We start from the raw sequence: 14205 nt of genomic DNA on the forward strand, positions 1-14205 counted from the left end.
GGCAGTGAGTATAGCAGTGTACGTACACAGCCATGGATGCAACTGCTCTAATTCTTTGCTAAACACCTGAGCAGTGTCCACTCATGACAGAAGCACTATCATAATAACCCTGCAAAGCACCATCATACCCCTGCAAAACAAACCACTGGTGTATAACTCATTATCATCCAAGACTTTAAATATCAATGAGGACAATGCTTCAGCATCAGTTCATATATTTTAGCTGTATTTATGTCTACATACTGTATAACAATAGACAACTGCTTTACTTTAGTTTCATCTGCTAATACTGAATATATGCCAGCTCTTTCAACACTTGTACAAATTTTTGATGTTATTGTGCTTGCCATAAACTGCCCTGCATGTCAGGGGATGTATATGTAGCATTCCTAGGGCCACATTCCAACTGTTAGTGAACTATTGGATCATATTTTCCAATCAGGTTAAGCAGCTCCATAAACTTGCTTCTGTTGAGGGAATCACAACCCTCTCTATTACCACAAAGTGCTATTTCTTGTTGGGCACAATACAATAATGCTTCCATGATTGATGCAAGGTAGTGTCAATTTTGGTTGATTTTGGTTGACCTATTTGAATTAGACCATTCTGGAATACTTATTCCTTGCTCAAAGTTCAGTTTATATTGCTGCCATGCTACTTCTGAGCTTTTGTGAGAAATGCTATTGGCATGCAGGCTAAGTACACCATTCTTACCAGTAGCATTCTTCCAGTTCCTGAGCCCGGTAACAATGAAACTAGCTTCTGGTCTAGATACACTAAAACTGGTAGTTGATCCAAATATGTGGCATGGATAACAAAGCATGCATCACATTCTATGGAATACTCCTGCCACTTAAACCTATCATATCAAGATGCATTAAAGTAAGATAATTTGGGATGCATGTCATTTACTGGTAAGCTTGTGGAAGAAGTTAGCAAAAACGAAACAAAAAATATAGGGCAAATTTCCCCCTTAGCTATGCCTCTGGTTTTCATTTCTAGCTTCTATATCATTCATACAGTAGCATGAGACTGAGTAGTGAAATAAGCTGCAGGAACAGCATCACGGCATGTTACAGTGGGACCTTGTTTACCCGAGCCCACTGGGGCCAAGCCCTGTTCACAACTTTGGATAATCTGTAACTTTGAATCATCCATTAGTGCATGTATAAATGCAGTCACATATTCACTACATACCTGTTAAATGATGGTACTCAATGCTACTAGTGGTCAACACTGCAATAATAGCACTTAGCACATCAATACAAGTACGTTACCCCACTGTCTGCTAGGGTTTGGTCTGTGGTCACCACCAAGATATCAACAAATTAACCAGTGATTACCACCAAACCATCATCAATCCATCTAATTACAAGCCAATGTCTTTGAATGGCTGCCCTCCAGCTGGCAAGCCAATAACTGCCTTCAATTACTAGTCATGTGCAGTACTTCAAACCTGTTCGGTTAACCAAGTGTCCGGATGTTTGGGGTCCGGATAAACAAGGTCCTACTGTATTAGCTAGCTAGATACATTTATGTACTTTTGAAATAGTTTTCAAACCAAATGTACGTAGAGTCCACTAAAGATGGACTCGCATTTTGTGCTAGGTAAAGTGTGCCCACCCATCCCTGAAGGGCTGGCAGCAGCTTAGCTAGCTATATACATTTGTGACCCTTTCAGCAAAAACCCGACTTGTTCACACATTTAAAAAAAAATTTATTCACTCAACAATATCAGCAGTGTCTAAGGAATGGACCACCAAAGTTTCAGCTTCTGTGGCATGTAGTTTTGGTATTATAGCGATAGACAGTAGGAAGAGCAAGGTAATTGATTGTACAGTGACTATACTGAAAATAAACTACAGGCTCTTACATTCGTAGCCATAACTTCCGTTTGAATTAGTCTACAATGTTGCAATTTGGCTTAAAACGTTCACCATAGATCAGCACATTAGCCAAGGTATAGTATTAGCCCTGTAGATACTTGCGCATATGGATAAGAAGGCGGTTTGGTAAAAGAAACGATGACAATATTGTTTACATTTACCGCATCTTAAACAAAAGCTCGTGACACATATACCGGTTGAGCTGGAGAAACAAAACAAAGATTTTTGAATTCTCAATGAACAGGCAAATATTAATGGTGTATAGTTTTAATCCATTTGAATCTTCCTTCTTTGAGTACTGGCCCAATAAAAACTTACATAGTTTTTTGTAGCATGCGTAATTTTATGAATTATTTTTAAATTTCGACTTTCTCAATACGCATGCTTGTGCGAACAAGTCAGGTTTTTGCTGAGACGGTCATATTTATACACTTTTAAACAGTTTTCAAACCAAATGTACATAAAGTCCACTAAAGATGGACTTGCATTTTGCACCCATCCCTGAAGGGTTGGCTACGCCAATGAATGTCACTGTCCAAAATGACACAAAAAGAAATTTGGCTGTCTTTCTGCAGTGGTGTCATGCATTATGTTCAGCACTACCCAGAAATAATGAAGCCACTAGTGTTTGTAAACCAAAGATACAACTGACTGCAGGTTAGCACTAATCGTGTTGAGTAATGTTGATTAAATTTTTACATCTACATGTATTTTTAAAGTAATGTTAAAAGGGATATTTAGCACATCCTTTTCAGAAGAAAGCAGCCCACTCAGAGGAGCAATCATATATGTGTTTTTTTTTGTTGACTTCCTGAAGGTGAACGTGTATATTAACTTATACACCCATTGTTTATGCACATGTACATACACTGATTGCAGCTGGCGAAGGCATATGTAAAGTGTTGATCTTTCTGTACTGATGCAGACTCTGTCCCACCATTAGGATTTCATTAAAAGATTGACCTTGTCTTCTTGGGCTCCCAACAGTATTTGCCAACTGTATCTACCTGTTTTGATTCCAAGGATACCTACATGCTACGATGATGCAGATTTGTTCAATGAAAAGACGGAGATGGCATTTAAGGGGGTCAGCATATTTTTGGAGCTGTGTAGCCTTTACATTCTAAATGTTACAATTTTTTTAGCCACTTGATGGCATAAATTATTACTGTACATAAAATCAACTCATTGTAAAGCAGTTATAGTGTAGTAACTAAAAGATTTTGTATGGTGCGTCTAGACAAATTATTATCAATTTTGTAAAGCTACAAACATTATTGCTCAATAGCAGAGGTGTTATGCTTCACGGGTGCCATTATGCTTCACAGCATGGGCTGGTAAGCTGAAGTTTGGAGAACTTGCAGCCACCAGTTATACCAGACATCAAGTCTTCTGGGTGAGGTAGTCATCAAGTCTTCATGCCAAATCTTGAGACCCATCCATTGATGAAGACTTGTGTGACTGTGTCTGCAGTGCTGTCAGCAATTGGAATGGCTTCAGGTCAACTAGTAAACCTATCAACACATGTGAGAAGATAAGTGCAGCCTTGTGAGGTTGGAAGAGGGCCAACTATGTCTATGTGCATGTGGTCAGAACGAACATCAGGTGTGTTGAAGGTGGCTAATGGCGTTACTCGTTGACACTGAATACAGGAACAGGCTTGTTTGCAAATGTCTGCATTCATTCTGGGCCGAAAGAAATGGGATGTGATCATGTGCTGAGAACCTCTGATACCTGGGTAAGAGATGTTGTATAAAGAGTTGAACACTGTGTGTTGGAATGTCTCTGATACAAAGGGGCGAGGTGTACCAGTAGATGTACAGGAGCTGATCTGTACACACAGGAATGGAAACTGTAACAAAGTGTAGAAAGTTGTCTGTTTCTGCATAGACTGTGGTGCCGTAATGTCTGGTTGAACCTTTGCCAGTGCTTGGAAGTCTACTGGTAGTAGGTGAGTCCAGCGAGATCCATCCGAGACAACATCTGCTATGGGGTTTCCTTGCCCAGCGATGTGACGAATGTCACTGGTAAATTGCAAGATGAAGTCCAGGTGATGAATTTGATGTGGAGAATGTTTGTCTGGCTTGGACTACAAACTGTGGTTTAAGGACATGTGGTCGGTAAGGATGTGAAATTCATAATCTTCAAGGAAATGCTGGATGGCACAGTAGACAGCAAGGACTTGGCAATCAAATATGCTCTGTTAGGTTGGTGATAGCTTCCAAGAGGAATAGGAGAATGGGCACCATTGACTACCTAGACATTGCTGCAGAATTGCTCCAAAGGTGTTGTCTGATGTGTCCGTCATGACATTGATAGGAGCATCAAGTTGTGGGGTGTACCAGAAGGGTGGCATTAGCTAGTACGTTGTTGATCTCTGGGAAGGTAGTGGTATAGCAGTATTGCTCCACTGTAGCTCACGGTTGTTGGGTGCCGCTTTGACTTCAGCATCGAGTTGAGTGGGGTGAGAATAGTGGCACAATGCAGAATAAAGCGGTGCTAAAAATTCACTAAGCCTAAAAACCCTTACTTTGCGAAGAGTTGGAGAAAATTTCTGATTGTCTGCACCTGCTGTGGTAGTATGAAAACACCAGACGAAGTGAGGAGGTGCCCCAAAAATGTAGCTCGATTCAATAGGATGCTGTATTGGTGAAAGCGTTGTAGCACAAGATGCAGATGGACTTAGTGCTCTAGCAATTAGCACATCGTCAATGTAATCAAAAGTGTAGAATTTCAACCATGATATGTTTGGCACAAGATAGCTGGAAGAGTTCAACTAGCACAGTTGTCAGACGTTGCAGAAGTCTAAGCCACAGAGCACTTGATCCATAAAGCACTGAAATACAGCGTGAAATCACTTAAAACACAATCTTTACAGTAAAATAGCACTCTAGTTAGCAAATACTAGAAGCATTTGTTGGAAAATTATGACTTACCAGGAATTAAACCTCACATTAAACATAGAAACTAACCTGTCCATTAGTTTCACTTGCTACAATCATAGATTCTTATTAAGGCAGGCAACACAGCTAGTTTGCCTAGGATGTACAGTCACACAATATTATGGTACATGACTATCACAGCTTACACTATAGAATCACATACTCAAGCACACATACTGAACTACAGTATTAAACTATTTAAATGGCCTCACTGAATTACATGCTCTTCAGTCACTTACCCAGCATAGTACATGCCGTTTTGTAAGTGACAGCGAAAATCCAGGAGTGGAGTATTCTTCACACAACTTCACTCACTACACTGAAACTAGGAAACTTAATACCCACAATCGATATTGAGAAACATCATCTGTATCATATCAGTGAGCACCAGGAACAGTGAGACGGAATAAAGCCTTCCCGAATTCTGCAGAAAAGGTGGGATAATATTTTTGTGGTATATTTGTGTTTGTAGTGGATCATTTTACCTTGTGCAGGCACCACAGGCTTAGCTTCATGTGCCAAACAGTTTGTGTGGGGGTGGCAAATAAATCATATGGTCATGGGTCTGGTCACTGTAGCACACACTTTCTGTGACCACAATGCGGAATGTTGCAGATCACCTCACAGTCTCTGATGATACAAACACCAATTTGCTGATCCTATTTTGTGGTACTATTTAGGAGTATCAAGGACTTGGCAATGACAATGCTAATCATATTGATGCTTCTAGTTATCAGAGCCAGTCATATGCTTATAATTAACCACAATATTCTGTTGTCAAGAAGTTTGAGCAGGAACTGGGCCACAACAATGACAAAAAAACCACCTTGAGCTAATAAGATTACATGAACTTAGCTGGCCACGAACTAGCTGGTCATACCATAGTTCCTTTTGTTGAGAACTTTGAGTGGGAACTGGGCCACAACAATGATGAAAAAAACACCTTGAGCTAATAAGATTAAACACTCCTACAATGCCACATAACTAATGGGTTTCGACTTGGCTAGGGAATACATAATAATTCATTTTATAGCTATCACATTAACAATGCTTCAACACATGTAACACAAGTAAATTATGATGTGAGCTGATACTTTTAAAGTATTTCACTATAGTAGCATAGTAGAAACTACACTGAGCATCATGTACTTCCAATGCAAGTAACTGTTGACATGCTATCTAACAGACACATTATATATTACTAGCATTGGTACCTGTTCTACGTGCAGGACCATCTCCATGTTAAACATTTTAGTGCCAGGAAGAGGGACCAAGCACTAAACACCAGCACTGCCAATGTAATTATGTAGAGTACATGATGATGTCACATATGTGCTGGAATTAATGATGCAAAACACTAAAGTTGATTGCTTGTGGTTTTGACAGGAATGTAGTTCAATTACTAGTGCGTCTTCCCTATCAGTGACTTCAATGTGCAGTAAAGAACAAACAAAACCTTCGCTGCTTTACATGCAGGACAACTAATGCGACAATAATTAATATATTGGGAACCAAGTATAAATATTAGTGTCCTATATTTGCTGAGTAGCATGCATGTCGATAGTACATGATCCTTCTGCAGTGCATATAAGCATGCAGGCTAATTAGTTAAACTGCATGCGAGCTAAGGCAATTATATATACAGTATACCTACATTACAGGTGGCATACACATGGTACAGTTTCAGTTTCTACATGATGTTTACCTTACTGACTGTCACAAAGAGAAATGAACTTGGGCATAATTTAAAGCCAACACAATCTTGCCATACAAAAACCCAGTTTTAAAACACCTGCAGTGTAATGACCATTAAATTAATGTATGATTCTTTAGAGTGAAAGCATGTAAGTAGGATTGTAGTGAAACAATTGTGTCAGGGACGTAGTTCCTCGGTGTAAATTACAGTATCTGCATGGTTCCAGTATTATCATTTTTCAGATGCACAGTAGTATCTGTCCAATCATGCAAGCTACCTATTTACTACAGTAGTAAGTGAGGTAAATCTGAACAAATAGTTTTCAGTGCACACCTGTGTGCTTAAAACAAATATGTAGATATTCTGGATACTGGTAAAAGAAAATACAACACACTGGACCAATGCACAGATGGACAAATATGTTGGCAATTCGCCTGCCCTATCCCAAAAGTGCTATAAGAGTCCTGATGATGTGAGGCAGTTAAGTGCCAGTGCTGAAAAACTGAGCGTAAGAGTTTGCAGATGAAGACTTGCATGGAACAGACAAAACGAAAAGGTCCCAAAAAGTTATGACCTAGGTGGGGATTAAACCTAGGGGTTAAGAAAAGTTATGACCTAGGTGGGGATTAAACCTAGGGGTTAAGGGAGGTGCACAAATCGCCACAGTTGTGTGGTTTTAACAAAAATGTATCCTTCCCTACACCAGTGCCTTCATTGAAAGAGCAAACAAAAGCACATATTGATTTGCTACAACACTTGAGTAGCCAGATGATGGGCATTTAATTTCACTGAAGTCCTGCATCGATATGTGCTTTGCATGTCAAGATACGGTGAGTTAAAAGCCGTGTTTTAAAAAAGTGTGCACAAAAAGGTACTGAGTAGAAAAAAAATGCCTTCGAATCCATGACCTCTTACACGTTAGTCAGGTATTTTACCACTTGAAAAGTATGTGTTGTGGTTAACAAAGGAATGTTGCTTGAGTTTTCTCTACACCTTGGCCTTCTAAGCGCTGTAGAGAACAAACGGAAGCACACATGAACTTGTGATAACAATCTTAGAGTAGCCAGATGATGAGTGCTTCGTTATCAGCACAGATTGTGTTGTTTCACACCAAGTTTGGTGAGTAAGCAGCATTACAGACAGTGAGATGGCTTTTCAGTTTATATATATACAAGTACACAGAAAAATTTGGAATTTTTAACTAGAGTAGGGACCATAGCACATTGACAAAAAGTACTGAAACAAACTGGAGTATTGCACGATATTAAATCATAGAAAAACAATAAGTGTAAAATCCCTACTGTGTATTTCCATAATGGTATCTTGAGCACAGTAGGGATATAACACTTCTTAATGTCTTACTATGATTTATATCATGCACTACTCCAGCCTGTTTCAGTACTTTTTATTGATGTGCTATGGTCCCTACTCTCGTTGAAAATTCTAAATTTTTCTGTGTACCTGTTTGTTAACTTTTCTTGTAAATAATCATTATGACTGGTGAACCCACACATACCGCATCTGAAATGATGCTACGCGCCCCAGCCATATAAATTATTGTGTGAAAAGTGAAGTATTCATTACACTTTGTTATCAGCATGTTCAACCCATTACACAGCATTTCGGATCAAGAACTGTTCAAAAAATGCCTCTGCAATCCATGCATACCAAAAGAAGAAGTGGTGCTGCGTGTCCCAGTTAACCCAAATATTGTCTGAAAAGTAAAGTATCCATTACGCTTCTTTGTCGGCTATGTTCAAGCAGTACAAATCAAAAACTGTTCGAAAAGTACCTCTGCAATCAAAACAACCACTGTGAAAAACTCGAATGATTTCCGTTACGAAGGGAAGCCATCACTTGCTACTGCCAAATTGACACTTTTAGCTGTCAACAAACACAAAGAAGGACACTGGTAAGTCCATGAAGAATGCATTGTACGTACTGCGGTATGCCAAAAGGTACTTCTCGGTCCGAAGCGACGTCGAGCAGTGAAAAAATCAAGCCTGTAGCCTTAGCCGTTGTCGAGTTACATTTGTCTGAAGGAATCAGCCAGTCAGTTACTCAGTCAGTAGAAAATTCCATTTAATAATTCAAAAAAATTTTTTTATGTAGATATGGTACGGATTTTTGTAAAATTACAAGGCTACAGTAATATTAACAGATATGGGAAATAATTGTGTATTGCCTAGCTATATCATAGCTTTTATAGCCAAGATTAGAGTTTATATATATATACACCATGATCACGTGAAACTTCAAAGGCGCCGCTGGTTGCATATAGGGCATATGCACCCCAACCCTCAGGTGAGTATATATATATACCTACCTGAGGTGAGTATATCTATACTCACCCAGGTAAGTATATATACTCACCTGGGATGTCACGTGACACATTACTGTGTCACGATTACGGGCTGATAGCCCGATGTGGGCAGTCGAATGACGCCCACTCTAGCATGACTAATCACCCAGACAACTCAGGCTAATAGCCTTCGTCACGCTAGGCGATCAATCACCCCAGCCAGTATGGTGGGTGTACACCACATTACACTAATGCTATCTGCTGTATCTTATGATGCTTAAGTCCATGAATTATTTTACACAAGCATAGCACTTTAACATCACCAAAGGCCTTAATCCAAATATTGCAATATAGCAATATATGTGACCGAATTTTGGAAAACCGTCGATATACGCACAATAGTACTTTTGTAATAAAACACATTTAAAAACTATGGGAGTACGAAAATCTTTGTTTCATCTCCATACATGAAAGGATTTCAAAGTTACAGACGTTTGTTTACGTTGCGGTGACGAAAGAATTTACCGACTATCGTTTTTCAGTGAATTTGCCTTCCTTCTCGAACACAGAAGTATGCCTGGGCCAAAAACTATAACTTGGTGGATGCACAAATTCGTGGTGAACACAGTGAGCAAAGATTCAATTCTGTATGCCTTTGTATCAGTAAGTTATGATGGTTTATGTAAGTGACTGTAGATTCTTTTCTTGATAGCTTCGGTACATATCAATTTATTTGCTCATCCGGCTGTCTAGTGCTGTGTTTTCAACGCTGCTTAATTTATGAAGCTGAAACTTAGCTAGCTCATTCCTCTGTCCCTGTAGAAAACAAAAGAACAAATAAAATGCATTTTGAAAATTGTGTTGATATCAACAGTTTTCTAAAATTAGGTAACATATTGTAATATTTTTAAAGGCAATATGCAATATGGTATTTACCCATATTGTTGCATCCCTAATAGCTATTACTTGCTTTCCAGGTATGTTACAGGGCAAATTTTGGAAATTATTAGACTGCTCAGAAATTACCAAAAGTGGCAATTTCTGGCAACCAGAAGTTACCAATTTTAGCTACTTTTGAGCTGCTCAAAAGTAAAAATAAGCCAATTTTGGCAGGTTTATAGTTGTCCATAATTGCCATTTTTGGCAATTTTGTGCAACTGCAAAGTTGCCAAAATTGGATAGTTGTCCATAATTGCCATTTTTGTGTAACTGCAAAGTTGCCAAAATTGGAAGCTTCCAAAGTTGGTAAATTCAATGATTTAAAGTTACCAAATCTGGCAACAAACACGCTGTCACTTTTATACAGGACAGTTAACAAATTAATTGTGGGATTTAGTTTGCCAAAAGTGGCAAATTTTGAATTATTTCAGAATTGTCCAAAACCACAAGTTGTGATAAACAAAATTTACCACTTTTGGTGACATTCTACATACGTAGTTGCCACTTTTAAGCTATGCAATAGTTTTCCAAAACAGAAGTTCTACTATACGTAGCTAACTTTTCAACCGCAGTTATCTGAGTTCAACCAAGGTCACCAATACTGAGATTATTCCATAATTCCCCAAAATTGGCATTGCCTTTGTTGCTTTAAGCAGAAGCTAATGGTCCTCAAAAACCACCTAATCTGGGACTTGGTGTAATTCTTTATAATAACATATGCAATCTTGTAAATGAATTGATTTGAAAGCAAATTTGATTAAAGCACTTAAAAGCAGTTTCTACAGTACACAGCTATAAGAAATTTGAAGTTTAATATTCTCCATATCGTGACCGCTTCTTAATAATCCTTTTACATCTACATTTGGCCAATAGTGTAAATTCTTTTAATCTTTCGTCATCACGTTCATCCTCTTCATTAGTCTCTTCTTCATTATTTGATGATATAGGAGATATAGTGGCCTCTATTTGTTGTCTTATCTCCCACTCTTCCTCAGCTTCTTCCTCAGCTTCTTCCTCACCATGACTTTGCATCTCTACCGATTTCCTATTGGAGCTACTAACTGCATCTGAACTTGTAGCATTCTTCAACTCAGAAATGGAAGCTCCTTCTCCTTCAAACTTCCTGTAAATTTCTTTCAGCACTATTCTTAGGCATTCTGACCATTCACCTACAATACAACAGAACTATCAAACAATTATACAATAAATAATACTGACCTTTGTATTGTGTTGGAACCTCTCTAGGATGATTAAAAGGCACTGTATTAGGCCACCACTCAGGCTGGTCTCCTTTCCAATCAATACCAAAATCTTTTCCAATTCCTACAATGACTGAGCTAAGTGTCCTTCCATTCATTTCATCAATTGGTTGAGGCAAAGCAGGAAGAATCAGCTTTGGAGATGAAACATCCTCTTGAGACTCCTCTTGAGGCTGATGTTTTAGAACTTCAAGAAATTGAAGTTTGTTATCTTTTACAATGGAAGCCATTCCTTTGTCTCCAGCAACGCAAAGACCTCCAGTCCAAGGTGTAGCATAAACAAACAAGCTTGGTATTCCATACGTCTCAAGGTCTCCAATCGTCTTAGTAATAACATCAATTCTCCTTTTAGAGTCCCTCGAAATCATCTTGTTTTTAGAAGCCATTCTTTTCCGCCAATAGTTGCCAAATGCCATAGGTTGTGTGATAGTGTAAATTTATAGCTGAAAACGGCTGATCCTTGCAAAACAGCAAGTTTAAACAGGTTAGACCAGTCTTTAACCCTTAAACGCGCACGCGAATTTACGAAATATTGCACTGAAATCGCAAGGGCCATTTAAGTGGCCCTCCATATTTGGCACAGAGGTGCGCGCGCTAGGATTACGTGATCGTGAAACGGTTTAGTGCAACGGAAAGCCACGTTTCTGGGCTTTAATTCGAGCTCAAGAACTTTGTGCTGTGATTAAAGATAAGCGAGATATGGATGAAAATACTGTTGTTGATCAACTTTTCTATAGCGACACCGACGATGACTGGAACAACTCGGACGAAGAGGACTCTTTTGTCCATGGAGAAGACTCTTTTGTCCTTGATAGGCTTACCAGGGAACAAGACGGTAAAATGGCGGACAGATGAATCGGTCCTATCACTTCGCCTGCCATTATAGATGATTATGGCGATGTGGAAGAAAATGATCGTGAGGAAGAGTTCAGCAACGACGAAGAAGACATCGAGGAAGAAACAAACGATGATTATGAAGGTATAATGCTTTTCACATGTTTTATAACTTGAGTCCTGCTTCTTCTAATAGTTGATGTGAGATATTGTGAAGGTCATGATGAGTCAAGCCATCCTGGACCATCTGGGCTACATAGTGGAGTGAGTGACGGTGGGATGGGTAGCCTGGAAACTGAATACCCCTGTGGTGGTTCTCCTGTGGCTTACCATGGCTCTCCTGTTAGTTCTTTCCTGCCCTCTCGTTCTTCTTCTCCACATGCCCCATTTTCACCTAGTGATAGAGGCAGGGACTACTCACCATCTCCATCTGATCCTTTGTTTAGTAGAAATAGAGGGAGGGGTAGAGGTAGAGGAATGTGTAGGGGAACTGTGTCTCCAATGGATCTTGTGCCTAGTCGAGGTAGGAGGAAAGGTACTGGTAGGGGTAGAGGTACCGGTAGGGGTAGGGATTTGGCTATCGATAATGCTTCTACTCTAGAGTGCTGTTTCACACCTGTGAATGATCGTAGGACCATCAAAAGCTTTATGGAGCAACTGGCTACTAAACTTTTATGTCAACATAGCTCACGCCAGCATGGAGGACGTCAATCACAGGCTCTTCCACCTCAATCGCCTGCGAGGCTTGAGGAACGCCATTTCATAGAGAACCTTGGGACTGACGGTGACTGTGCAGTGTGTTCTGACCGGAAGACACATAGAAAACGTACTAAGTATGGCTGCGTAAATTGTGGAATGGTTCATTTGTGCCTTGAAAATTGTTTTAAGATATACCACACCAAGGAAAACTATAAATAAATAAGGGGTGTATGCTATTTACTGTGTCTTAGACTTTTTACAGGTTCAGCCGATGTATATAGTTTAGATGTGTTGACAGTATTATCTGTTTAGTTATGTACAGAGCTGTTTGTAATTCAGGTTTTTCCACGATTGTGGTTTTTTTCTCTGGAATCACTTGGATCGGTGGTTTCTAAATGAGGCAAACCCTTTACTGAGTAAAGATCCCAGCTCTTTAGTGTATATATTTCATGTACATTTTATGTTTGAAAAGTTTTTCAAATTCTAATGCTAATAATAATACTTTATGTTTGATGAACAGTGCATGATAAAATGGATTGCTGTTGGTATTTGATTGACCAGTCACCAGAATACATCTTGGCAGCACGTTGAAATGCCACAGTGATTGTGTTGGGAGTTCTTTGTTACATGCCTACAGGGTAAAAATAATTGAGAATACGACAATTTTTTTTCAATTCACAACTACCAGAGAGTTATAGCTATGTCAATGGAATTTCACCACCTTGTATCAAGGGTACCACCCTTTCTAAACACCAAGTGTTGAGGCGAATGGACAGAGGAGCTGCCTACCATGATGATTATTTCCAATTGATGCGCGTATTGCTGTGGATAAATGGAGAAGTATTATTGATAAAAACATAATAATAATATAGAATAAACCCCAGGTTATCCACCATCTGTGTACCAAGTTACAAGCTGATACATCAAGGATTTTCACAGATACAGTCGTGTAAAGACGTGCGGTTACTTCGCACAATTGTGTGAATACCACAAGTTTTTTCTAAAATTCATAAATACCTGAGAGTTGCAGCTATGTCAATGGAATTTCACCACCTTGTATCAGGGGTACAACTCTTTCTCGACACCAAGTATTGAGACGAATCGCCAACGGAGCCACCTACCATGACGGTTATTTCCAAGTTATGCGCATATTACTTCGGATAAATAGAGAAACATTAATGATAAATAATTGATAGTCACGATGGGTAAACCCCAGGGTATCCACCATCTGTGTACCAAGTTTCAAGTTGATACGTCGAGGATTTTCAGAGATACAGCCTTGTAAAGACGTGCGATTATTTTCGCGAAAGTAAGCATAAACTTTCGTGCGTTTTCGGTGTAATAAATAATAGGGCCATTATAATGGCCTTTGCGCGTTTAAGGGTTAAGCAAAATAAATTATGCTACAAAAGTCTTTATTGACTTTAAGGAATTATGCACTTTTTTACTATAATTACTTCAAAGCAGTTTTCCTCACATGACATACACTTTCAAGTTTTACAATCCAATCAACACTTCTGAGTAGCATTATACTTAATCTCTATGAATCACAAATCTGCACATTTGAAGGGCCATGAAGATAGGAAGGAGTTTCCACGTCAAGAAAACTTCAGGAGTCAAAACTTCAGGAGTCAAATCTTTACCAAAT

At 39.1% G+C, this 14205-nt stretch overlaps 2 protein-coding genes and 1 long non-coding RNA gene across 5 annotated transcripts; 1 reads left to right on the forward strand and 2 right to left on the reverse strand.

The window, feature by feature from the left end:
- Positions 1-10575: 10575 nt before the first annotated feature.
- LOC136245288 (uncharacterized) lies at positions 10576-11410 on the reverse strand. Its single transcript, XM_066036774.1, has 2 exons — positions 10984-11410; positions 10576-10934 (listed from the first exon to the last, which is right to left on the reverse strand). Exons 1-2 carry the CDS (start codon positions 11408-11410, stop codon positions 10576-10578), a joined length of 786 nt encoding a protein of 261 aa, XP_065892846.1.
- A 184-nt stretch (positions 11411-11594) lies between these two features.
- LOC136245561 (uncharacterized) lies at positions 11595-13074 on the forward strand. 2 transcript variants are annotated; one of them, XM_066037078.1, is made up of 4 exons: positions 11617-11859; positions 11911-12003; positions 12055-12122; positions 12491-13074. In XM_066037078.1, exons 1-4 carry the CDS (start codon positions 11724-11726, stop codon positions 12524-12526), a joined length of 333 nt encoding a protein of 110 aa, XP_065893150.1. In that variant the 5' UTR covers positions 11617-11723; the 3' UTR covers positions 12527-13074. The 2 variants fall into 2 exon arrangements, with proteins under 2 accessions (XP_065893149.1, XP_065893150.1); XM_066037077.1 differs by having other exon boundaries at positions 11595-11859; positions 12055-13074.
- LOC136245562 (uncharacterized) lies at positions 12930-13933 on the reverse strand. Of its 2 annotated transcripts, XR_010695935.1 has the most exons (3): positions 13575-13917; positions 13240-13379; positions 12930-13188 (listed from the first exon to the last, which is right to left on the reverse strand). It is a non-coding gene; the product is annotated as an uncharacterized lncRNA (long non-coding RNA). The 2 variants fall into 2 exon arrangements; XR_010695934.1 differs by having other exon boundaries at positions 12930-13379; positions 13575-13933.
- Between the last annotated feature and the right edge of the window lie 272 nt (positions 13934-14205).

Source organism: Dysidea avara, chromosome 15 (assembly GCF_963678975.1).
Source record: "Dysidea avara chromosome 15, odDysAvar1.4, whole genome shotgun sequence".
Lineage (NCBI taxonomy): Eukaryota > Metazoa > Porifera > Demospongiae > Dictyoceratida > Dysideidae > Dysidea > Dysidea avara.

Coding starts and splice junctions, on each gene's coding strand:
- LOC136245561 (XM_066037077.1), top strand. CDS start 11,724: ATGGATGAAAATACTGTTGTTGATCAACTTTTCTATAGCGACACCGAC. Junction 11,860..11,910: donor GCTTACCAGGGAACAAGACG/GTAAAATGGCGG, acceptor CTGCCATTATAG/ATGATTATGGCGATGTGGAA. Junction 12,004..12,054: donor AACAAACGATGATTATGAAG/GTATAATGCTTT, acceptor TTCTTCTAATAG/TTGATGTGAGATATTGTGAA.
- LOC136245288 (XM_066036774.1), bottom strand. CDS start 11,410: ATGGCTTCTAAAAACAAGATGATTTCGAGGGACTCTAAAAGGAGAATT. Junction 10,935..10,983: donor GGTTCCAACACAATACAAAG/GTCAGTATTATT, acceptor GTTGTATTGTAG/GTGAATGGTCAGAATGCCTA.